At 41.5% G+C, this 25,695-nt stretch overlaps 2 protein-coding genes across 8 annotated transcripts in view; one reads left to right on the top strand and one right to left on the bottom strand.

Moving 5' to 3' along the window:
• Nucleotides 1-21,022: 21,022 nt before the first annotated feature.
• TPBG (trophoblast glycoprotein) lies at nt 21,023-23,944 on the bottom strand. The gene is given in 3 exon segments (XM_060115372.1): nt 21,023-23,246; nt 23,248-23,329; nt 23,731-23,944. Coding segments are annotated over 3 exon segments (1,680 nt in total). The 5' UTR covers nt 23,805-23,944; the 3' UTR covers nt 21,023-21,722.
• Nucleotides 23,862-25,695, top strand: part of IBTK (inhibitor of Bruton tyrosine kinase) — a 186,356-nt gene continuing 184,522 nt past the window's right edge. For all 7 annotated transcript variants that reach the window (XM_060115369.1, XM_060115367.1, XM_060115368.1 and 4 more), the window contains exon 1: nt 23,862-24,340. The gene's annotated coding sequence lies outside the window, so the exon portion shown is untranslated. The remainder of the gene's footprint in view (nt 24,341-25,695) is intronic.

The raw sequence follows: 25,695 nt of genomic DNA, 5'->3' as shown, positions 1-25,695 counted from the left end.
AAATGAACCCCTTTTACTAAATGTAGACATTTACCATTGTTATTAACACTTTATCCCCAGGAGGTACAATTTTCCCAATGCTAAGCAGTAACGGAAAAATACACAATTATTCTTCCTAGAAAAAAAAAAAACTGCATTCAATTTGTATTATTTTACTATTTTGCAAAAACACCGGAACATAAAGGAAAATACACCATATAAAATTTCACTCTACATAAAATGAATCTTCAGAAATATTATCCAGCCTGCCAGATGTTTTCCTCCTTTATTATAAATCAACAGTAGTGATATATCAAGGATATAGAGGAGTTCGCAAATGTATTAAGCCTCCTGTTCCTCATGGGTCGGCATCTTATTTGTTTGCAATAAATAAATGTATGTGTATATCTATAAACACACTGAAATTTGGACTTGGTATCTTCTAACTGCAAAGCTGCTCTAAAAGATACATTGTTTTTCCATTAAGCTAATTTCTGTTACTCCGTTCCACCTCATCTTGTAACTGACAGCCAAAGAAAATGAAAAGATTCGCTCTTGTTTGCTTTCATGAGGAAATACCACTTTGTTAATGTTAAAATAGTCCTCTAATTTTCCAGTTCGTTTTAAGTGACTCCGGAGAAGTAATCCAAGATAAAGAGAAGTGTTGATAAAGTCTGAAAGCACAAGAGGGAACTATACGGGCAGGAAATGTCACTGCACCAGCTCTGCCTGGTGGTTCAGAGCAGGAGAGTTGGGGGTGGAAACACACTCACGTGCACAGATGTCCTTGCACACACGTACACAGAATACACCGTCAAGCAGATTCTCCTAGTGTTATTTGGAACTTCTTGAACAGATAGCATTCTACACCAAAATGTGGCTAAATCAGATCTGCTCAGAAAAGCAGAAAGAAACGTCTTTCCTGGAGGAGCTCAAGTGTCTGTAGCCTGTTGCAGTTCTGGTATCAGATCAGTGAAGGTTCTCTTGCCCACTCCTGCCAAGAGAGCATGATTCTTTTTTTTTTTTTTTTTTTTTTTTTATTTTTGGCTGTGTTGGGTCTTCGTTTCTGTGCGAGGGCTTTCTCTAGTTGCAGCAAGCGGGGGCCACTCTTCATCGCGGTGCATGGGCCTCTCACTATCGCGGCCTCTCTTGTTGAGGAGCACAGGCTCCAGACACGCAGGCTCAGTACTTGTGGCTCACGGGCCCAGTTGCTCCACGGCATGTGGGATTTTCCCAGACCAGGGCTCGAACCCGTGTCCCCTGCATTAGCAGGCAGATTCTCAACGACTGCGCCACCAGGGAAGCCCGAGAACATGATTCTTAAACCTTTGGAGTCACTTACTCCTTCTCAAAATAAGGCTAATAATAGTCCCAAGCCATCATTTTGGTTTTACACAGCATCTCTTGGATTGCACCTCTAAATGCTTTAGGGTTCCCTGGGTAGGAACCATAATATGGGCTGTTATTGGTGGTATTAAAAGCTCAGAAAATCAGTGGACAGAGAATAGTTTGGTATCATCCTCAATACAGTCTTGATCTTTTGACCAACACTGTAAACACTGAAAGATAAATTGATGTAAAATTAAATCTAGGGCAAACCCCCATATCTTCTTAATAAAAGAAGTGAAAACTTGTGATGAAACATACTCACAATTTCAATACCATCTCTAATTGCCTTTTGTTTACTCTGGCTTCCTCTAGGAGGTTTTGATGAGATCTTAATTATCATTGTTGTTTTATGCCTATTAATTAATGGTTTAAGTTTTGTACTTTTATCCTGAGGCAGTTTTATAAAGCGAAGTATTTTTTTTTAACATCTTTATTGGAGTATAATTGCTTTACATTGTTGTGTTAGTTGCTGTTGTATAACAAAGTGAATCAGCTATATGTATGCATATATCCCCATATCCCTGCCCTCTTGCATCTCCCTCCTACCCTCCCTATCCCACCCCTCTAGGTGATCACAAAGCACTGAGCTGATCTCCCTGTGCTATGCGGCTGCTTCCCACTAGCTATCTATTTTACATTTGGTAGTGTATATATGTCGATGCCACTCTTTCACTTTGTCCCAGCTTCCCCTTCCCCTTCCCCGTGTCCTCAAGTCCATTCTCTACGTCTGCATCTTTATTCCTGTCCTGCCCGTAGGTTCTTCAGAAGCATACATACATATATATATATATATATATATATATATATATATATATATATATATATATATATATATATATATATATTTAAGATTCCACATATATATGTTAGCATACGGTATTTGTTTTTCTCTTTCTGACTTACTTCACTCTGTATGACAGACTCTAGGTCCATCCACCTCACTAAAAATAACTCAATTTTGTTTCTTTTTATGGCTGAGTAATATTCCATTGTATATATGTGCCACATCTTCTTTATCCATTCATCTGTCGATGGACACTCAGGTTGCTTCCATGTCCTGGCTATTGTAAATAGAGCTGCAATGAATATTGTGGTACACGACTCTTTTTTTTTTTTTAATTTAAAAAAAGCAGATAACATTATCAATTCTAAGATGCACATTTTGTTACATATACCTGAAATTGGAGCACATCTTACAAGTGAAGGCATGTCATAGTCTAACAGCATTTCTTTCCTTTCTTTTTTTTTATTAAATTTTTTTATTAGTTTCTGCTTTATAACAAAGTGAATCAGTCATACATATACATCCGTTCCCACATCCCTTCCCTCATGCATCTCCCTCCCTCCCACCCTCCCCATCCCACCCCTCCAGGCAGTCACAAAGCACCGAGCTGATCTCCCCGTTAAAGTGAAGTATTTTTAATGAATCAAAATGTTACCCCACAGTTCTTCATCTTAGCCGGCTTCACAGGTGTAATGGAGCACTTGGCTAGGTTCTCTTCCCCCTCTGGCAGTCTGAGAATACTTGTTATGAAGCCTAGTCGGGACCAAGAGAGCATCTGAATGGATGTCGGTGATGTGGTTCTCTGGCTGACACCATCTGTTCATGTCTGTATAGCACTGGTTACCAAAAGCTTGCTTGGGACTTCCCATGATACAAAGCCATAGACTAGGAAGGGGACGGGGAGGTGCAGGGCTCTGTTCCAGAAGGAGGGTTAGCGTGGGTGAGATGCTGTTTTGGATAATGCCTGCTACAGCGTAGATACTCGTTGAATGCTCAACTTAGGTTAAATCGCTTTGATGTGGGGAGGAAGAAGGGTGGTAACTGGGGTTAAAAATGCTGTGCACTAGAAAACAAACTTATGGTTACCAAAGGACACTACTATAAACAAAATAAACAACCAGGTCCTACTGTAGAGCACAGGGAACTATACTCAATACCTTGTAATAACCTATAATGGAAAAGGATCTGAAAAAGAATAGATAGACAAATAGATGACTGAATCACTTTGCTGTATTCCAGAAACTAACACAACATTGTAAATCAACTATAACAGGAACAATTCTGTTCCGAGAGTATGTTCGTAAGTCCAATTTGTTTGTAAGCTGGTACTACCTTTGCAGTACCAGCTACATCACCGCTGCTTTGATGCTTGCTTTTGGACATCCCTGGGCTTGAAATAAAGATACTGTACTGCTGTACCCTATATAGTATTGTACAGTAAAGTATGCAAAAGCACAGCCACTTGTAGAGGATGCACTCACGTGACAGTGCACGCCAGACACGGGAGCGAACTTACATGATTGGACATGCAAATGCACGTTCGCATCTTTTTTTTTTTTTTTTTTTTTGGTGGTACGTGAGGTGGCTTCTCCCGTTGCGGAGCGCAGGCTCAGCAGCCATGGCTCACGGGCCCAGCCGCTCCGAGGCATGTGGGATCTTCCTGGACCGGGGCACGAACCTGTGTCCCCTGCATCGGCAGGCGGACTCTCAACCACTGCGCCACCAGGGAAGCCCACATTCACATCTTGGAAAGCCTGAAACTTGAAGGTTTGTATTAGTGGACTTACCGTACTTCAATAAAAAAAGAAAAGCAAGTGATACCCATGAGACCATCAATCAAAGATCATCAGGGACAGCATTTTAGATATTTTTCTATGCATTTTTGTTTATAGTGATCATATCAATTACACAGAATTTTTACGGTTCTGTACCCTGTTTTTCCCCCCACTTTAGATTAATGTAAATTTTTTTTTTTTTTTTTTTTTTTTTTTTTTTGCATTATGCAGGCCTCTCACTGCTGTGGCCTCTCCCGTTGCGGAGCACAGGCTCCGGACGCGCAGGTCCAGCGGGCATGGCTCACGGGCCTAGCCGCTCCACAGCATGTGGGATCTTCCCGGACCAGGGCACAAACCCATGTCCCCTGCATCGGCAGGCGGACTCTCAACCACTGCGCCACCAGGGAAGCCCTAAAATTTGTTTTTAAATGCTGTACACTAAAGTATCACTAAATGTTCTGGCATTTAATGAGGAGGCAATTGTGTATCAGATACCATACATCTTCGGTCATAATATCTCTTGGCTTATTGTATAATGGCATTTCCGTTCTTTCTTTCTTGGATGTTTATTTCTTATTACTTCTCATTTTTAATTAGGGAATTTTTCCTACTATAGAAACTGAGATGTACATGCTAGTGAGGAAACTAACAATTTGAGAATTTCAAGTGAAATGAAAATATCTTTAGGCCAGTAACTGACTTACCAGAGTCTGGCATTCTTGTAGCTTATAATTTAGGTATCACTTCCAGTTAAGATTTGTGGTACTCATCGCTGACCTCAGACTTGATCTTTAAAAAAGACGAAATATGACAAATGAACATTGACAGAAATATATTTAATGAGTAGTTTGCTGACATCCACAGGTAAGGCAGAGAAAACTGCCAGTTTTCAAAAAAAACCTAATTTGCATCTGGCTCCCTGTCCTCAGGAGCTGCCTGGAGGGTTAGTTCTGTGCAGGGGAAGGAGTCCTACACAGCGTACCCTGCACCCATGCCTGCCTGCACCTAACCAGTGAGATAAATATTTACTTCCCTTCACCTTTACTTGTGCAAGATGATTTTAGTCAAGGGGTGGGGGGAAAATCAGCTTTGCAGAAATAGCTTTCTGTTAAATGCCCAGAGTTCAATATTTAAAAAAAAAAAAACAACACAACCTTTGTATAGTTATATCTCATCTGTTATTAGCTACGGGATTAGTTCTGCCTAAATTCCTTCCTTTCCCACTTCATGAGTGTTTATGAAATGACCAGTAACTAGCCTGAATGTCTGCAAAATGGTATCAAACACAAATCCAGCATTTGGAAGACGAGCTCACGTGTAGCTCCAAACAGAGCATTAATTACTTGCTAAGAGTATTTAATGAAAATGACTGCACTTAAATATGTTCAAAGACTTGGAAAAGACGAATTCCAAGTTTCCTTCCACACACAGATCCAAAATATGAGCTTGTATTTGATGTTTGGAGTCTGCAGCCTAGACTAGTTTAAACCCATTGTGGAAGAACATCAGGGCTATAGAGTGATTCAGGGCACAAAAGAAAAACATTTTAGAAAATGTAACTAAGTTAAAATTTCATGCATTTTTGCAGTTGCAAATAGCTGAGTATTGAATGATGGCCTTTCCTGATCACAGCATTTCATGACCAATTTACATGTGATTAAATTGATCTATCAGATAGTTTGCAGAATACATTTTTCTGGTTTGGTAACAGGAGCTTGGTAACAGGAGCAATTCTTTTTTCTGTTCCTCTAAAACCAAGTTATTCAAAATGTAGTCAGTGGACCAGAAGCATCAGCATTGAGGTTGTTAGTGATACAGAATCTCAGGCTCCATCCCAGACAACTGCCCTCTAGATGATTCACGTGCACACTACAGTTTGAGAAACATTGATCTGAAACACAGCTACACATCTTTCTTATAAAGGAGAGATGGGTTTTTTAATTTTCAGAACTAATTATTAAAGTTAAGTCAAAAATGTTTTTTTAATTCTAAATTTTAAACATTTAAAATATTTTTAAAAATCAACTGATGCTAGTATAACAGACTTCTAGCATGACTTTAATTTTTTTTCTAGAAATTCTCCCATACAGTTGGAGGTTCATTACAATGGTCCCAAACAATGTGTAACAAACAAATTATGTTACAAAATAAGAGAATAATTCTTGATGGCAAACCAAACAGCAACAGCTAGTTTTGTCTGGGCCAAGTTTATTATTTTGCCCTCATTTATCAAATACTTTGTGCCTTATATGTGGTATTTTCAGAATTTATGAAAACAGAATTATGCTTTAAATCGTCTGGCAAAATTCTAAAAAGCTTTGTTCAGAACAAGAGTAACATCTACTGTATTGCTATTGTCTTTCTAGAAATCCAAAGCCAAGTTGAGGTTTGCTCAGTTTTTACTAAGGAAGAGTAATTGTTTACTCTGACATAATCTGCCTTCACTTTCTGAAATAAATGGAAACTCCTAATGAATAATATGCTTGTTTCCTGAAGAACGTATTATCTAAATAATAATTTAGAGCTATGATATAACATTTTACTGCCAAATCATGAAGTCAGATTTATTTGGTTCACTTACATAAGCCAATTACATATTTTGTACTTGTTTAAATATTATAATGCATCATCTTCAGTCCTTTAAAAAAAATTCATTTCAGGAAAAAACCTGAAGGGTAAGTAGTGGTATGAGGGTAAAGGAACTGATGTTGATTAAATTGCTTCAACTCCTGGTAAAACTACAAAATAAATGCACATTAAAATAGAATGAGCATCTCTGATAAGAGTTCTTCTCATCTGCAAATGTCCATAAAAATCACATCTTTTCATTTTAAAGATGCTTAAATGGGAGTCAGTTAATTAAAGGGAAACTACCTTATGCAATTGTAATTGTTAAGGAGTTATGCAAAGTTAACCAGCAGTGGTATAAAATGCATAAAAATCTGTTCCTCTTTTTGTCTTTGTAAGTGATATGTTCTTGATGACAGGACGGAGAAAATTCAAAAGGAAAAAAATGTAACCATGAGAAAGTATGTGTGTGCGTGTGTGTGTGTGATATTCTTCAAAAAAAGCATAGTTTTGATTACAGTTCTCCCTACACAAAAACCTTCAACTGCTCACTGTTTCTTTTGAATAAGTTCTAAGCTCTTAAATATTCCTACAAAGCCTTCCATGCTCTTGTCCTAAACTATCTTACCAGTTACCTCCCATAACTCGCCATCCTCTCTTCTCTTGGCTCCAAACAAACCACTTGCTATTTCCCTAATATAACCTGGGTTTTTCCTTTCCACACTTTTGTTCACACTGTTTCTGTTGACTGGGATATTCTCTCTTCAGCACCACTTCACCCTACCCCACCACCTACCATAACCCCAAACTGACTGGGAAAATCCCACTCTCTCAGGTAAGATGCTTATAGCTTCTGGTAGCAGAATACTCAACTAACTCCTTTAAACGATACAGACATTTATTATCTTACATAGCAAGAAGTTCTGAGAAAGAACCATGTGCTTTCATTCATTCTACTTTGCTGTCTTTAGCATGTTGGCATTGTCTTGAGGCTTGTTTCCTTATAGTCACAAGATAGTTGCCACTGCTCCAGGCATTCCTTCCTATGTCAACAGAGAGGAAGCAAGGAGTTCCTCTCATATACCTTTTTTAAGGAAAGGAAAAGCTTTTCCAGCATGCACTTAGCAAACCTCTGCTAAGGTGCTAATTAAAAGGAATCATCCATACTCATTCTCTAGCTTCAAAGAAGGCAAGAAATACAATCATCTAGTACTTTCAGCCTCTAAAACGGGAGATGGGCTGTACTGTCCAGGAGGAGGATGGGAATGGTGACCAACGGTTGTCTCTAGTCCTCCAAAGCCCAGATCTAACGACGTTGACTCCATGAAGCCCTCTCTGAGTCATCCAGTAAAAGTTACCTCTCCTTTGGTTTTGCATAACACTGTGTAGCTTTTATATTCACATTTTGCTTTGTATTCGAGTTATCTGTATGCTTGCCTCTTTTCCACTATGAGAATGCATCAATCCTGTCTTGTTCATCTTTTATTCCCATATCCTCTAGCATAGTCCTTGACCCTTAGAAAGTGTTGAATAAATATTTCCTGAACTGAAAACCTCACTAATTTGAACGACAGTTAGATGATTCACTTTAGCTACAGGGGGAAAAAGAAACATCATGTCTGCCTCCAAAAAAAAAAAAAAAAAATAGAGCTTTCACCACATTTGCAATGAATACAAATGCTGCTTTTCAATGAGCAAAGTACAGAGGTAACAGTCGGAAACAAAATTTAAAATAGAGAGAGGCTGACCTTATCCTCTCTGCTGACAAAACAAAAACAAGCAAAAAAACATCCTGGCAAGTGTGCTGTTTTCTCAAGACTGGTCCACTAGCTACTGGATGAAGGAAGACTCCCAAGGGCTCATCTTAAAGGGATCCCAGACTCAAGCCAACTTAAACCAAAAGGATCAAGGCTGCCTACCAGGGACAGAGAAATGTACTAGGAGCATTGTGAGTTCCTGAGGATTTCATGGAGCAAGGCTGCCATATCACCTCTGGACTTCAAATCTACGAACTTGTAAGATAAAGAAGTAAATTTACTTCTACTGAGTTTTCCGCCATTGACAACTAAGCCTAATCCAAATTAATGCACTCGATCTACCCTGCAGACTATGGTACTGCCAGAGCCTTTGGAGCTGGTCAGGCCATTAGGAAAGTCCTCTTGAGTTAAGCCTCAACCCAGCTTGGAACTCGATTCAGTTTGAAGATGGGCCCAAACTAATTCCATCCAGTCAAGTACCATCAACTCTCTGCACTCATTTCTCTTGGCAAAATGTTGGCTGCATATTGAGTTTCTCAAGCAAAACAAGGGATAGTAACAAATTGTCAAACATCCTAAGCGTCAACATTGCTGACTGTGTTTAGTTAAATGCCATTTTTTCTGAACACAAAGTCGTAGGATTGAGTGAGGCTTTCCCAAGGAAAAAGCAACTTACCTCCCTCCAGGGGGTAGATGAGACATATGGAAAAATCTGATTTAATGGTTCTTTGCTTTTTATTTATGTTGCTATATCTTTTATTAAAGATCATCTGGCTAACACTGTGGCAACCTGCACAAGCAAAACAGTCAAGTGTAGGGGAAGAAGAGGCAACCTAAAAATGCATTTTGTATTTATTCTAAATGTCAATTTAATTGGAAAAGTTGTTTCTTTGCACGGAGAGGTTATTTTGCTGATGCGACCAACAGAGTCAGTTAAAATAAGCTGGTTTGTACACGAAGATGCAGACGGCTTGAAAAATATCCTCATCACAGCGCACGTCAGGGAGGGTTTACGTAGACAGCAGAGGAATCCCTGAAGCTGGGCCTTGCTGAGAACAGTGGGATTAACACCCTGGAAGATACACAAGAAGGGCAGGAGCACTTGTTCTCAGTTTCTCCACCCAGAGGGCAACTGTCCAGCCAAGATTAAGCTGAAAAGACAGGATAAATTATTCTAAACTCTAACAGGGAGAATTTTACAACCACTCTGATTCAAATGATAAACACAGACCTCAGATCAGATAATTAAGGTCCAAACATTGAAGAGAAGGCTTGAACTGTCTGATTTCTCTACATTGGTCTTATTATACTGATTTTCAAAACTAAGTTTCACTTTGTAGAAAACATTTCCCCAGAATGGATGCAGCCAATCGCATAAAACTGATTCAAAGCCACAAAGGAAGTCTATGAACCCATCTAGATATTGAAAGTAAAATAGTGATACTATTTGTCTTAAAGAAAGTGCTGTTTTTTTAAGCTATTGTGATTTTTTTTTTCCATTTCAGATTTGCAAATGGAATTCTCACATTGCTCTCTTCCATATACAATATCTTATTCGGGGCCTTATATTTACCATTTCTTCACATACATTAAATACCATTGAAATGTAGTGATTTTGTGTTTATACTTTAACATCAAAAAGTGAAAACCTAAGGACTTTGAAACTGAAATTATTTGGTGACTTATCCATAACCCCAAATACCATACTTGTTAAAGAGAAACCTGTTATATATAGTCTTAATTTCCCTAAGAATGTATAGCATCGTGATTATCATGGTACGTGTGAGAAGAGAAGCAATATAGCACAGTGGTTAAGAAGTGGACTTTGGAGCCAGATTCAAATTCTAGGATCCTGGCTTGCAAATCTTAGCTCTACCACTTACTAGCTATGTGAACAATGGGCAGATTATTTAACTTCCAAAGTGCCTCGGTTTCCTCATCTATGAAATAGTCCCTACTACACTCTCCCATTAAGAGGACAAAATAATTTATGTTAATATAGCACTTGATGCCAAAGCACCTTCTTACATAATACAAAATGTCTCTGCAGTTAACAGTAAAAAGCTAATTTAAAACTCCCTACCTGTATGTGACCAAATTACTCTCAGGACTATTAGAACATAATACCACCCAACACTTAACTTGATTAGCCAGTATTAAATTATTAAGATTGCAGATTTGCTCAAGCAGTCTCTCTGGTGAATTCATTTCTCATTAGAACACAAATCGAAGGATAGAAAAGATGAAGAAAGGACAGAGTATGAAGTACCCTGGCTGTTAGAGAGAGCCAGTCTCCTCCATTTGTTCATTCATTCATTCAAAGGTCAAAACCAGCTGGCCCTAAGAATTGACACACTAAATAGTGGCACCTTCTTTAGACTTGATCAGGGAAACTTTTTCTTTTTGATTTGTGAGATAAAAATTAATATAAAATATCATCTTACCTTAACTATTGAAACAGCCATGTATCTTCTGTCTCTCCCTACATCACTGCCAGACAAGTCTTCCTGGAGCAAAACAATAAGAGTCTGACTCCATTTTTGATGTTTGTTCTCTGATACTTTCAAGCCCCACTCCTCCCTCTCCATTTGTTGCCTCACATCTGGGCAAACGAATAAGAAGTGTGTCATGTACATAAATGTCAAACCACTATGTTGTATACCTGAAACTAATACAATATTGCTTGTCAACTATACTTAAAAATTTTTTTTGAAGGGCCAAGGATGCCATTACTCTGTTGGATAACTGCAAAATGGACCAACAAAGACTATGGGTTCTATTGAGTGCAGAGATTTATCAACATGACAAAGAGTTATTTCAAAACTGACTTAAGATCAGTGTCTCTCAACCCATTAAAGCAGTAATCATCGTGGAGGGGCCTCTAACCCTGACAGTACTGAGTTGGGACTCTCTGTAGGAAGAAGCTTATAAATATGAGCAGAGTAAAGTAGAACCCTCCAAAGTATATCCAGTAACCACCAAGTATAGGTATGGGGGACTTTTCTATAGGGGGAGGTATCAGAAATGAAACAGAGTTCAGCAATTTGACCCAATTGTGAATCCAGAATATACTAAAATAATTTATCCAACAGAGCACTGATTGGCTTTTGTGCCTCTACAACACTGGTTCTAAATTAAGTTTAACATCAGCTAAGATGCACCCATTGGCCTTAAAGGCCTTAATCAATACTGGTGCCCAAGTTACAGTTATAGCTGGGGATCCCAATACATTTAAACAATTATAGCTGGGGATCCCAATACATTTGCCTCCTTAGGTAGGAATAAACCTACCTAAGGAGGCAGAAAACATGTACTATGAAAATTATAAGACACTGATGAAAGACACTGATAATGACACAAGCAGATGGAAAGATGTACTGTGATCTTGGATTGGAAGAATCAATATTGTTAAAATTACCATACTACCTAAGGCAATCTACAGATTCAATGCAATCCCTATCAAATTATCAATGGTATTTTTCACAGAACTGGAACAAAAAATTTTTAGTTTGTATGGAAACACAAAAGACCCTGAATAGCCAAACCATCTTGAGAAAGAAGAACGGAGATGGAGGAATCATGCTCCCTGACTGCAGACAATACTACAAAACTACAGTCATCAAAACAGTATGGTACTGGTACAAAAATAAACACCTAGATCAATGGAACAGGATAGAAAGCCCAGAAATAAACCCATGCAGTTATGGTCAATCTATGACAAAGGAAGCAAAAATATACAATGGTTAAAAGATAGTCTCTTCAATAAGTGGTGCTGGGAAAACTGGACAGCTACATGTAACAACGAAATTAGAACATTCTCTAACACCATATTCAAAATAAACTCAAAATGGATTATAGACCTAAATGTAAGACCGGATTCTCTAAAACTTCTAGAGGAAAAAATAGGCAGGACATTCTTAGACATAAATTGCAGCAACATATTTTTGGATCCATCTAGTAAAGTAATGGAAACAAAAACAAAAAATAAACAAATGGGACCTAATTAAGCTTAAAAGTTTTTGCACAGCAAAGGAAACCATAAACAAAACAACCCACAGAATGGGAGAAAATATTTGCAAACAATACGACCAACAAGGGATTAATTTCCAAAATTTGCAAATAGCTCATACAACTCAATATCAAAATAACAAACAACCCAACTGAAAAATGGGCAGAAGAACAAATAGATATCTCTCCAAAGAAGACATACAGTTGGCCAAGAGGCACATGAAAAGATGCTCAATATCACTAATTATTAGGGGAATGTAAGTCAAAACCAAAATGAGGTATCACCTCACACCGCTTAGAATGGCCGTCATCAAAAAGCCTACAAATAATAAATGCTGGAGAGGGTGTGGAGAACAGGGAACCCTCCTACACTGTTGGTGGGAATGTAAATTGGTGCAGCCACTATGGAGAACAGTATGAAGGTTCCTTAAAAAACTAAAAATAGAGTTACCATATGATCCTGCAATCCTGCTCCTGGGCATATATCCAGAGAAAACTTTAATTTGAAAGGATACATGCACCCAAATGTTCATAGCAGCACTATTTACAATAGGCAAGATATGGAAGCAACCTAAATGTCCATCAACAGATGAATGGATAATGAAGATGTGGTACATATATACAATGGCATATCACTGAGCCATTAAAAAGAATGAAATAATGCTATTTGCAGCAACATGGATGGACCTGGAGATTATCATACTAAGTGAAGTATGTTAGAGAAAGACAAACACCATATGATATCACTTATATGTGGAATCTTAAAAAAATGATGCAAATTAACTTATTTACAAAACAGAAACAGACTTACAGACATAGAAAACAAATTTATGGTTTCCAAAGGGGAAAGAGCGGGGAGATCTGCTGGCCACCTGGAGAGAGAGAGAGAGAGAGAGAGAGAGAGAGAGAGAGAGAGTGTGTGTGTGTGTGTGTGTGTGTGTGTGTGTGAGTGTGATTACTTTACTTTATCTGTGATAAGGTCACCATAACATGTGATGGAGCCTCCTAGCAAGCTGCTGCTATCCACCACCTAACCAAGTCAGCCTAGATCAAGGACAAGATTCAAGGGTCAGCACAGCTGGCCAAACTTCATGCAGTCATCTTAGTGATGGAAAATGCTTGATCAAAAATTGGTCCAAAGTGCATGTTTTTACAGAATCTGGAAGCATTACCAATTATCTGTCCGTTTAGTCTGGCCAATGGCAACAACTCCTTATCCAAGGAGTTGATTGCCCTGTAGATACCTAAGATAAACATCAAGGTCCACATAAAGTTTGCCCATACTAGAGCCAAAATAAAAGGCCTCCTCAAGACATTGCTTATCCCTTTCAGAGTTCCAGACATTACTGATGGTGACCAAAGCATGCATTTCACTTCTCAAAACACATACCATAGACTCTAGAACGAGACATTCAACGGAGCTTTCACCTTACTAATGGCCACATGCTGTAAGCCTCAGAGAGCCATAATAGCTTACTTAAATAAGTTCAACATCAATTAAATGAGACATAGCACATCATCAGTCAAACATCAGTGGTGAATTATAATTGAGTCTGATTTCATCTGTGATGTACTGACAGCTTTCAAGCCCATACCTTCCCCCGCAACTTTCTGTCCCACATTGGGCCAAGCTCATAAGAAGCCCCATGAGCTTCATCCCTTGGCACCTGCTGGGTAGTTAAAACCACAGATACCCCAACTCTCACTCTGGTCCCACCCCCTAATCACAATGAAAAACAAAGCCAAGCTCTACCCTCCCAGAAAATCCCATATGGGAGTAATAAACCTTTTGCTACCCTCTTTATGCATGTGTGGTGTCATCAGGCTTGATATCCAAACTTATCTGGGGAGGGGATGTGGATCTCACCCACTAGGGGATGGCCACATCTATGCGTATCACTCCCCTGCTCATAGACCTCCAATAACTCCCCCACTGGCCGCTGAATTAAACAGAAACTATTGATCGTAACTACAGATTTATCTTTCTAGCCTCACTCTCCACTATTCTCCTTGATAAACATCATGCTTCAAATACTATTGTTCCCAGAACACACCTGGTCTTTAATTGCCTCCATTCTCTTTGCTTATGCTCTGTCCTGAGCTTTCTCTTCTACCCACTGTCTCTATCGGCCCTTCTTCAAAATCATCTTAAAAGCCAATCCTCCATGAACGATTTTCTGAATCTTCCAATTTAGACAAGCTCTCTCCCTGCTTTGAACCCCATATCACACAGTTTGAATCTCTGGCTGTGCTTTATCACATTCTACCCTATAACAAAGTCATTCACATCTTATTGCTCCTGAAGCTCAGGGGTTGACAACACAGGTCCTGGAAACAGACCCCCCAAAAAATCCCACATCTCATTCTTGCTACCTGGTTGTCCTTGGGCAAGTCACCTAGCATCTCTAAACCTCAATTTTCTCTTCCAATGAGAATAAGATCTTACACATGAAGGGTTTTGTCTAGTATCTGATTCATACTAAGAACTCAATAAAACGTTAGCTATTATCATTGTTTATCCTCTCAACAGGATCAGAAGCAATTTTATGTCAGAAACTCATTTTTTACTCCAATGCAACAACAGTGTCTGGTATATACAAAACATTGAATAAATATCTATTGAGTGAACTGAATAAATGGTTCATAGGACTTCACTGAAATTTTAAAGCAGATTAACAGTAAGATTAGCACAGTTAGATCACATGCATGAATGTAAATTAATTCTAAGAACACACACAAATCATCTAAAAAGAGAATAGAATTCAGGAAAACATAGGTTTGTCTTAAAAACTGCTTGCTAACTTGTAACTAGTTTCCCAGAGGTTCTTCCACACCCCATATCACCTCTCCCAACCCTGCAACACACACATACACACTCTTATAACTGGGTTATGGACTTAGCTATCTTCTACTTTTGGTATTTTAACAGAGAGTAGACATTTGTGGATCAAAAACGGTGACAAGTTAATTAGCAACTTAAAGTTTCTTTCTGTTCAAAATCCTGTCCACAGAGCATTCAGTACTTTGTTTAAGAAAATCATATAGTGAACGATGTTGTTCTACATTTAATATTCTTAAATAGACATCAAAAATATTTTTAGAGTTTAGAAGAAAAAGATTACCCTCTGCTGCAGTAATTCTCATTCAAGGATCTACTTTAAGGGAAAAATATGGGAGACGTAGAAACACAGGTAGGTATAACAATGCTTATGAGAACATTAGCAAGAAACATCCTATGTGTGTAAAATATGTGATTGTCTGCAGTACTTTAAACTATTAAAATAGTTTTTAATGGTAGGGGGGATGATCACACCATTGTGAGTGGAAAGGCAGGTACAGCGTGATGCCAGCAGCAAGCAGTTTATCTCGACATTAAGGCACTTTTCCTTAGTGATAGGATTATTCGTGGTGTTTGTCCTCACTGTATTTGTAAATAATCTATGAGAAACATGAGTTAATTTAAAAATATGTCCTTTAAATGTTTGATAGTCATGTGTTTGCCATGATCTATAAGAATAACTACAGAATGTGTCTAATTGAAAGATGAAAGTCTTCCTTGAAGGCATTTAACTAGCTGTATTGTCAAACTCAGAGAATCTGCATTGCACATAGAAAGGAACGTTTGTAAACTGACCTGATGTTTCAGTCAGTCCAGTTCTCCTGTGTGCAAGTCGTCACCTTGAAATGTTATGTATCATGGTTCTCTTTAGGGGAAGAAAACACAAAGTTGTACAAATAGGACTGCAGGGGGCAAAAGGGAGGTCAGGAGAACTGTAAACTTCCACTTTAAAAAAGCCTATCTTGATAACATCTTCAGGTTCTTGAAAACGTATTCTCAAATATTTACTTTTCACAAAAAATATTATAGTTGGTTATATTTTAAGCTTTGGCTTCCTTAAAAGCAAATGTATCCTTACATTCACCAAGTCCAAATGGGAACCACCAATAAATCCTATTATCAGAAAATGTCAGCTAAACTGCATTTCTGTTTTTATAAACACTTACATACAGGTTTGTGACATGGTGACCATGATCCTGAATCTTATACCACATTTTCATTTTCAGTAGCCAAGCAAACCTAATGAATTTCCCACGTGACACATGAAAAGGCACCGATGATAAGATTTTTCTCAAAATTCACATAAGATGAGAAACCTTTTGTGATCTGTGGCATGCATGCTACAGGACATAGGGACTGTCATGAGTTTGGTCCTGTATATGTAGAGACAGTGAACTGGCACAGCAGCAGCAGAGCTGCAGGGGTTTGGCCCGTCAGTCCACTGGTTTTCCAGGGTGATGATGGATTTCCGTCTATTTGGATTCCCTGTTTGGTCTCGGTCCTCAGAGAATGGGTGATAGCCTGCACCCGGAGTGGGTGCCAGCCGGGAGAGCCAAACAGAGCATGCAAAGCTGACTGCTCACCTGGTGACTGACCGACTTCATGGCCTGTGAACTTGGTCTCATTTGTTTGATGTTCTCACCAGCTGAGCTAACTCATCTCTTTTTTTTTTTTTTTTTGCGATACGCGGGCCTCTCACTGTTGTGGCCTCTCCCATTGTGGAGCGCAGGCTCAGCAGCCATGGCTCACGGGACCAGCCGCTCTGCGGCATGTGGGATCCTCCCGGACCGGGGCACGAACCTGTGTCCCCTGCATCGGCGGGCAGACTCTCAACCACTCCGCCACCAGGGAAGCCCTAACTCATCTTTTAAGATAGAATTACACAGGCTCGCACAGCTTTCCAGAGTTTCTTCCTCTTCCAAAGAAATATCACCGTTAAATTTCCGAAATATTTCCTATTATACTGTGGACTCAGAGGAACTTTATGTAAGCATATTCCGGGGTCTGACACTAATTTTTTGAATGCACTGAAAGTGAATCTTAAACAAATGTAGTGAATGTTTGAGCACAAAGCAAAAGCAATAAAACAAATTCACGTCAATTGCCTTTTTTTTTAAATTAAACAAGAGAATTTCAAAGGTCTCAAGGTAGGTAATTAGCAATACCACCATGTGGCAAAAAAAGAACTAGAAAGGGAGACTGGAACCCTGAGATCTAGTCCTGGTTGTTGCTATTTAACATGTCACAATTATCAGGTTTTCATTTGTAGAATGGGAAACTGGGCTTGACACATTTAAGAGCCCATACAATTTTGAAATACTAAGAATTCTTTTTCTTGTCAAAAATACATAAATCATATATTAAATGTTATTAAATCTAGATTTTTTTAACCCATGACAAAATTAGAGCTGCTAAAATGTTTTAAGATAAAACAAAACAGGGCCTCCCTGGTGGCGCAGTGGTTAAGAGTCCGCCTGCCGATGCAGGGGATACGGGTTCGTGCCCCGGTCTGGGAGGATCCCACATGCCGCGGAGCGGCTGGGCCCGTGAGCCATGGCCGCTGGGCCTGCGCATCCGGAGCCTGTGCTCCGCAACGGGAGAGGCCACAACAGTGAGAGGCCCGCATACCGCAAAAAAAAAAAGAAAAAAAAAAAAAAAAAAAAGATAAAACAAAACATAAATCCAGCCTGCATTTTTAATCAAACGTTACTAGGGATGGAAAAATACCTGTACAAAACATCCTCAAGGAGCTGTTTTTCTCCTCCTAAAAGACAGGATCACCTAGACAATACAGAATATATTTTCTTAAACTAATCATTTTCTAGTGCAGTGCTGCAGTATTACTGAAAGATTTTAAAAATACATCAAGGTATTTTTCATATATGATCTAGAAATATAATTTCCTCCTTCCCTCTCCTTTACTGTGAAAGATCCTTGCACAAGTGTAAAAGTGAAACTTGAATCTCATCTGAAAAATGTCTGTCTTCACTGCAGGGTGCTGCTCTCTGAAGGCTGGATTTTGGAGCAGAAAGAAAGCATGGGCCAAACTGGTTTTAACTTGCAAACCAGCAGAAATGATAGGAAAGATTCCCAAGCTAGAGCTGCAAAGCCTCTGATGTCCTAAAGAAGGTAAGCCTCCTATTTGGAACATTAGTCCAAAAGGGACTGAGTCAAACGGAATCCCTAAGGAAACAATCATAGTTCATTTGGGACCTTCTTTTTTCCACCCACTTTAATTAAAAAGTCAGAAAACAAAGCTGTAACTTATTTCCGATTAAATATTGAGATGAGCATAATCCACATTTGCTGCCAATCAAGGTATTTTAAAAGAATGTACCATTTATTTCAACCAATCCTTTGTCCACCTCTGAGGAAAAAAAAAAAGAAAATCTTGTCTATTATCGATAGTATCAATTTAAGTAGCTCTTTTTTCTTTAAAAATGTTATCAAATGTGCTTCAAAGAATCCTTATTTTATAAGAAAGATCTATCAGTTATAAGGTATAAATGTGCCTCATGGGTCACCATTGAGACGCATGGGGCAGCAAAATTGATGATACATATATTAAAACTGAATTGTTACATTGAAAAGGGCGAGTTACAATTCAGGGTCAAATAGCTGTATTAGCCTAAATTCTTGCCACTTTAAACTGAAATTTATTGGATATTTTAATAGCTTTTTAAATTGAGGGATTTATCAAGTACTTAAATTTTTAAGTGTTTTTCTAACTTTCTTCAAATGAAACTTATAAAGGATAAATGGTGTTTTCTGCTGAAACCTTTGCTGAGTAATAAAATGTATCACCAACCAAAATAATTTTGAAAAATGGACTATTTGTAGGTTTCTAGGATCAATAATGCATAATGGTACTAAGGAACAGTGTTTAAAACAAGTGCACTTAAAGCAATACTTTCATTTTCTTTTTGCCTATAATCCTTATTGGATTTACATAGCACCTATCTGCCAAGGAACTCGGAATGCCTTATAAGCTTATAGACTTCGAGTATTATGACTACCCAATAACAAATGTTTTCAAGCAGTAACATTTTTTACCTTAACAATGTCTATTTCCATGTACTGGGGAAGAGCAAGCAGTGATATGATATAAAATTGGGAAGTTTATACAAAGGAAGAAGCAAGGGGCTGAAAAAGAAGCAGGAAATCATAAATTTCAAAAAAGCCATCACCTAATGGTCAAAAACTCAGCTTCACTGTATCAGATTCTGCTTCAGTGAGTTGATGATGAGAAAAGCTAGACTGACAAATCTACCGCTTTCCCGGATGTTAGATAGAGCTCAGTTTTTAACTGTTAGATTATCACATGATGAAGGAGAAATCATTCTTCCAAACGGAGACTCTATAAATATTACAATTTGTTGTTTTCTACAATATCAGCAGACTTACCAATGAAAGCCCAATGGCAGTGTATTCCTAAGATGGTGTGCTTTTATTTATTAGATGTTTTCGCTATTTTTTGGCTATGTTTTGGCATCACCCTTAGGAAATAGTGGCAGCCAGCCAGTTTATGAATTCCTGGTGAACACTTAAAATGTTTAATGGAATAATATTAAGTACCATATATTTAACCTTTTCTTAGGTAATTATAGGATCTGACGTGTAACCCCAAAATAATGCATACTATTTCATAAAATAAGCCTTAGGAAACTTAATATAGTTAAAATTAAAACATCATATTCTGTCTGTCTAATCTAATCTAAACAAGGAACAGATTCAGATATTTTTAGCTCTATTTTGAAAACTTCTGAATTTAACTCAAAGAGGGAAAAGCTTTCTATGCTTCTATTGTAAAAAAGATTTCTAGAACTAAAGTACTATCTAATCCTATTTCATTTATGAAAGTATGGAAACCTAAATTTTATTTCAAATATAAAACACTCCAGAACATGATCATTTTAAAGGGAAAGAAGGGCCCTAAGACCTACTGACACAAGTTTACCTACACTTTAAATTAAGCAATAATGGCTAAATTAAAAGTCACTTTATGTAAGAGTTTAGAGATTAATGGAATTTACTTTTAAACTTACTTGGCAAATAATAAACTCTGAAAAAAAATCTTGTCTATTATTGACAATATCACTTGATTAACCAATTGCTTTTATTTACACCTAAGTGTGATTTATTCTTCACAAAGGTGTATATACTAACATAGAGTTTAGCTAAAATCAAAATGTCCCCAAATTCTTAAGTGCTGAACTGAACATAAGAACCTATGATTAGTTGAGACACTCGTTTGTAAACCTAGACAGTTATCTCTGGTTATTTCCTCAAATTCATATCCTACCATAACAATTTTTTTTAAACACATTAGCAGAGTCTCTGATAATCAAACTATCAACCCTATAGGTTCCATTTTAAGCATTAAAAAAATATATTCTCAGGAAAATCTAAGTTCCAATTTACATTATGACCTTATAACTTTTTAAAGTTACTCTTTGAAATCTTTTATTTTAGAATATTCTGTGTCTTAAGACACTTCATTTTCATACATTTATTTGCATTATATTTGTTTCGTACTCTAGAAATGCACAGAACCATTTCACGTGGAGAGTTTTATTACATAAATAATTTTGTCCTGTCCTAACAACTTAATTAGTCTACAAAAAGCCCCACACTGTGAACTGCTTATCATACAAAACTCTCCCTCTTACCAACTTTATAATGCTTTTACAAAATTGTTTAATGAATAGCATTAACTTTCACATGAATATTCAAATTCTCTATGTAAACCCTGAAAGGATCCACCATCTCAAAACTATCTCCAAAGTCTGTCTGTATAAAGACACTGCTCCCGTTTCATTCTCAGCTATAATAACTAATACCTTAATTATCATCAGAACCAAGACCATTTAATATCACTGCCCCTAATCTTTTTTTCAAATAGGAAACTTGAACACAACTGTAATTCTTTTAAGAATCTTTATTGAATTTTTTTTTGAACAATTTAGTTCGCTGGATCTTGATGCAGTTTATAAAAGAACGTCAGCCCAGTTTCATATAAACTGCAATCAAAAAAGTAACTTGTCAAAGAAGTTATCTGAAGTTGCAAGTTATTTTTTGTAATAATGCAGAACAGGAAAATGTAAGCATGCTCTCAGATGCAGGCGCTCCTGTGTGCTATGGAGTTACTTTGAAGAGCTTGCTAAGGTCTGCGGGCAGTTTATGGAATGCAATCATTCTCTCCACAATTTTGGTACATGAGAATAAAACTGATATTTATGAAATACGTCTTTTTCTCAAAAAAGTTGAGGCAGCTTTTGTTGAATGCTATCTGTGGGAGTACACTTGATAACCTTGAACTGTACTAAGAGAAACAGACAGCCAGGAGGCCATGTTCATGCTGAAACTTGAAAACATCCCTCCAGACGTGTTGATTTCCCAGAAAAGGGAGAGGATAAAACACTAAGCACAGTTGTCCCTTGTCTTACAGTAGCAGAACACACCAAGAAACTTTACATAAGAAGGGAGCAGATGCCCTTCACTGCTTTCAGTCAAGGTCAGTGGCGGCTACAGTGGAGGGTGGAGGTGCAGCAAGCCTAGGACAGGACAGAAGCTGAAGTCTACATCTCATGCATAGCTGTCCTTGTGCTGTCCTCGCGTGGTTCTCAGACATCCGAATTAGAACTGAGGTTTGTTAACCTGGGGTCCGCGTTGATTTCATATCTGTAATGATACCCTTCCATGTGATCCCTGCAGGCATCTCTGATGTTATGCATCCACTTTTTTATCCCTTTGCGGTTCAAATACAAAACCAGTAGGAAAATGGCGCCTATCAGGGCTAAAACAATACCCAGGAAGACATAAGACGTCTGCAGGGATGGAGGAAGGATAGGGTCACAGTCCAGGTCGGAGCTGTTGAGTTCCAAGAGGACCCGATTCCTCATTTTTTCCGGGAATGCACAGGTGAGCCTGGCTTTGCCCTGCACTACCTCTGTCTCCTTGAGCCAGGCCACCATGTCCGCCATGTGGCAGTCACAGACCCAGGGATTGTCGTCCAGGAAGACCCTGACGTGGGGCAGGCTTTGCAGCTCTGCCAGGGTGCCGTTGTGCAGGACCTTGAGGGCGTTGTTCTCCAGGTGGAGGCTTTCCAGGTGTGTCAGGTTGCGGAAGGACACGTAGGTCAGGCTCACCAGCGAGTTGTTGCGCAGGTCCAGGTGCCTGAGGCCGGGCAGCTGGGTCAGGACGTCGCGGGGCAGGTAGAGGAGGCGGTTGCTGACCAGCTCCAGGCGGCGCAGCCCGCGCAGCGCGTGGCCCGCTCGCAGGGCCGCGGCCACCGCACCCTCAAAGCTCCGGTTCTGCCGCTCGGCCGCAGGGGGCACGATGCGGTTCAGGATCAGTTCCACCAGGGGACTGGGGGCCGCGACGCTGGCGTTGCCGCCCGAGAAGGCGAAGGGGCTGAGGTCGGCCAGCGGGTTGTGGCTGAGGTCGAGCTGGCGCAGGCTGGGCAGATGCTCGAAGGCGCCGGCGCGCACCTCCTCCAGGTGGCTGCCGCTGAGGTTGAGAGCGGCCAGCTCGGCCAGCGGCGGCCGGCGGGCGAAGGCCCCGGCGGGGAGCACTGCCAGCTGATTGCCGGTGAGGAAGAGGTTGCGCACGTAGGGGGGCAGGTCCGCGGGCACCTCGGTCAGGTTGCGGTTCACGCACTTGACGGTGCGCGCCGCCTCGGAGCACTCGCACGCCGGGGGGCATCGGTCCGGCAGCTGGGGCTGGGCGGACGCCGCGAAGACCGGGAACGCCGAGGAGGCGGACGAGGACGCAGAGGAGGGGAGGGAGGACGACGAGACCCAGCCCAGGAGGACCAGCGCCAGCCGCGCCAGCCGCAGCCTCCCGTCCCCGGCGGCGGGGCCCCGGGAGCACCCCCCAGGCATCGCGGCTCAGGTCTCCCCGGAGCTGGGCTGGGACGCTGCCCGCTCCGAAGGTTCGGGAGGTTGGGCCCGGAGGGCGCGGGCCAGCCGGAAGCGTCTGGAGAAAACTTTCGTCTTGTGGAAGCTGAGGAGGGCCGCCGCCGCCGCCGCAGGAACTTGGCTAACCCCCTCGCCGCCGGGCGTCCCCCTCCCGGGGCCGAGTCCCCCGCCCCTTCCCTCCAGAAAGTACGCACGGCGGGTCTGGACGCTCAGCGCCGCGCTCCTCCTTCCGCGCCTCTTCCAGCAGCCGCCCCCGGGTGGCACCTCCTCGCCTCTTTTGTTGGCGCCTCGCGCAGGATCCGCGGCGCGACCTGGGACAAGCGGGAGAGAAGCGTGAGGAGCAGCGGCGCCCGCAGCTCCCCCCGAGTGCAGGAACCGGCTTCTGCCAGCCAAGTCGTCCCCACTCGGCACCCGAGACCTCCCTCCTTTAAGCCCGTCCGAGCCTCGCCTCCTCCAGTGCGCCACGCAGATCCGTACCCCGGGAGAGGGGCGCGCGACCCGAGATGCCGGAGCGCAAAGGCTTCCTTCTGCTGCGGCCCCTACTATATATACCCTTGCAACTCCCGCCCTCCTCCTTTCCCGATCCGACTCGTCCCCCCCCCCCCCCGCCCGCCCCGCTCCCCCGCATCGAACTTCTCGCCTAATCCCCAGCGCCTCCCGGCCAAACTTCTCACTCTCCCAGGTCCTTCCCCCCACCGTCTCCGCAGACGACCTGCCTTCCGGGGTCTCCGCCCCCCGCCCGGACTTCTCCTCCCAGCCCAGGTGAGGATGAGAGGGAAGTTTCATGTTACAGGAGTATTTTCATCTCTCAGAACCCTCTCGGATTAAGTGGAGGAGCGTATAGCTGGCGCCAAGCCCGCGCCCCCGCCAGCCCCTCGGATCCGAGGGCGTTCCAGTCATCTCCGAAAGGGAGGGGAGAGGCCGCGAACAAAGCGACGGCGGAACCCGGACCTGCGCTCCTCTCCTGCCCGAGGGCGGGGAGGGGCCCCGGACCCGCCTTCTCCGCTGGCTCCCCACCTCTCACCTCCGCGCGTCCGCCCGCCACCTCCCGAGACAACTCCCAGTCCCACCAGAGTCGCGGGGACTTCTCGGGTCCGAGCTGCGTGCCGACTCTCCTCGCACCCCAGCCCCAGGCCCAACCTCCGCAGCTGGGAAAAACCAATCCGGGGGGCGGAGGAGGGCAGGCCTGCCGGAGTGGCTGCTCCGGCCGCGCGGCCAGCCTCCGCGGACCTCGGTGGGGGGATTGAATAAAGGAGGCGAGGGGGGAGTCTGCGCTGCGCACCTCCTCCTGGTGGAAACTGACGAGGAATGCACCGGAAAAGGTGAGGGAATCCCTTCTTCTCCCCCTTCCCCGACATCCTGTGGTGGTTCCTCGTTTTGCATACTGGACTTACCTTGGACAGGAACAAAACCGCTGGTGAATCTCGTGGAATTCGTCCTGATTCGGGCATTTATGGCAGTAACCGGGTAGATTGAGGCGTGACAGAGCAACGCGAAGCAGCAGCGTAAAGAAGGGAGCTGACAACGCACGGCGGCAGCGGTAAAACGCCCAGCAGCCTGCAAGGGAGTTTCGCGAGTCTTCCCACCAAAGTGATAGCATTAGACTGCCAACTTCAGATTTAGGTGTAATTAACGCGTCCCTACCTGTCCCGCCCCCGCGCTTCTCCGGATAAGTTACGGAACTTGTGAAGCGAGACAGCTAACTTTAAGAAGAAGGGGGGGTGGAGATTGGTGGCGAAGAGATTCACTCTTGATTCATGAGCTTTTCCCTTCCCCAAATTAAAAGCAGAAGGAAAAAAACGGCCGCCAAAGCGTCCTAGAAACAAAAGGCATACAGAGAGGACGTGAGTCACCCGGAAAGCGGACCCGCCCCGCTCACCAGATGTGACAGCGATGTGTCAGTGCAAGTCACTTAAGATGGGAGAGCTCACGGGGTGGGAGTGGGAGGGAGGCCGCCTGGGGAGAGCAGAAGTTTGGTACCAATGTCTAACGCCCCAGGAGGCGCCAGGTAGGCAGGGAACCGAGAGGCTGAAGTCGGGAAAGGAGACTCAATGACTGAGTATAGGGGGGAGTTGTTACATCGGAGAGGTTTGGGGTCCTGCAAGCTCAATCCTTGCTCTCTCAATGACTCTGTATCTCCTTCTCCCGATCAAATAATTTCCCTGAAAAGATGAGAAGGTGCTGGTTATTCAAGGCTTGTTCATTTTAGAAAGAAAATGGCAATTAGAGAAAACAGTTTGGGGAAATTAAGGTCTGGTAATAGGAAAAGGATCGAATAAAGAATGCCGAAGTTTGTGCCTGTGACGTGTGCCTTTAGTGTGAAAAAAGACCCCAACTCTCAAGTTGATTCCTTATTACTTTTATGGGAAGAGATAGTCTGCAGAGCCAATAGCCAAAATGACCCAGACAAGACCTGGAGGGGTTGGAGAATGCAACCATTTGTGCAAAAGGCCAGTTTTGTTCACTTGTATCTTCAGCACGTTTATCTAAATCTCTTTCTTGTTTTTAAAAGTGTTTTTTAACACGAATGTGAAACACTTTGACAAAAGAATATGAAAAGCTGTAGTGATGTTCTCTATCCCGATGGTGGTGGTGGTTACATAAATCTATACATGTGTCAAAATTCATAGAACTTTGTACACCGAAAAGAATCAGTTTTACTGTATGATAATTTTTA

Source organism: Mesoplodon densirostris, chromosome 12 (assembly GCF_025265405.1).
Source record: "Mesoplodon densirostris isolate mMesDen1 chromosome 12, mMesDen1 primary haplotype, whole genome shotgun sequence".
NCBI classification, from domain to species: Eukaryota; Metazoa; Chordata; class Mammalia; order Artiodactyla; family Ziphiidae; genus Mesoplodon; species Mesoplodon densirostris.
Note: the sequence above shows the minus strand (reverse complement) of the source record. Positions and strands in the feature narration are given on the sequence as shown.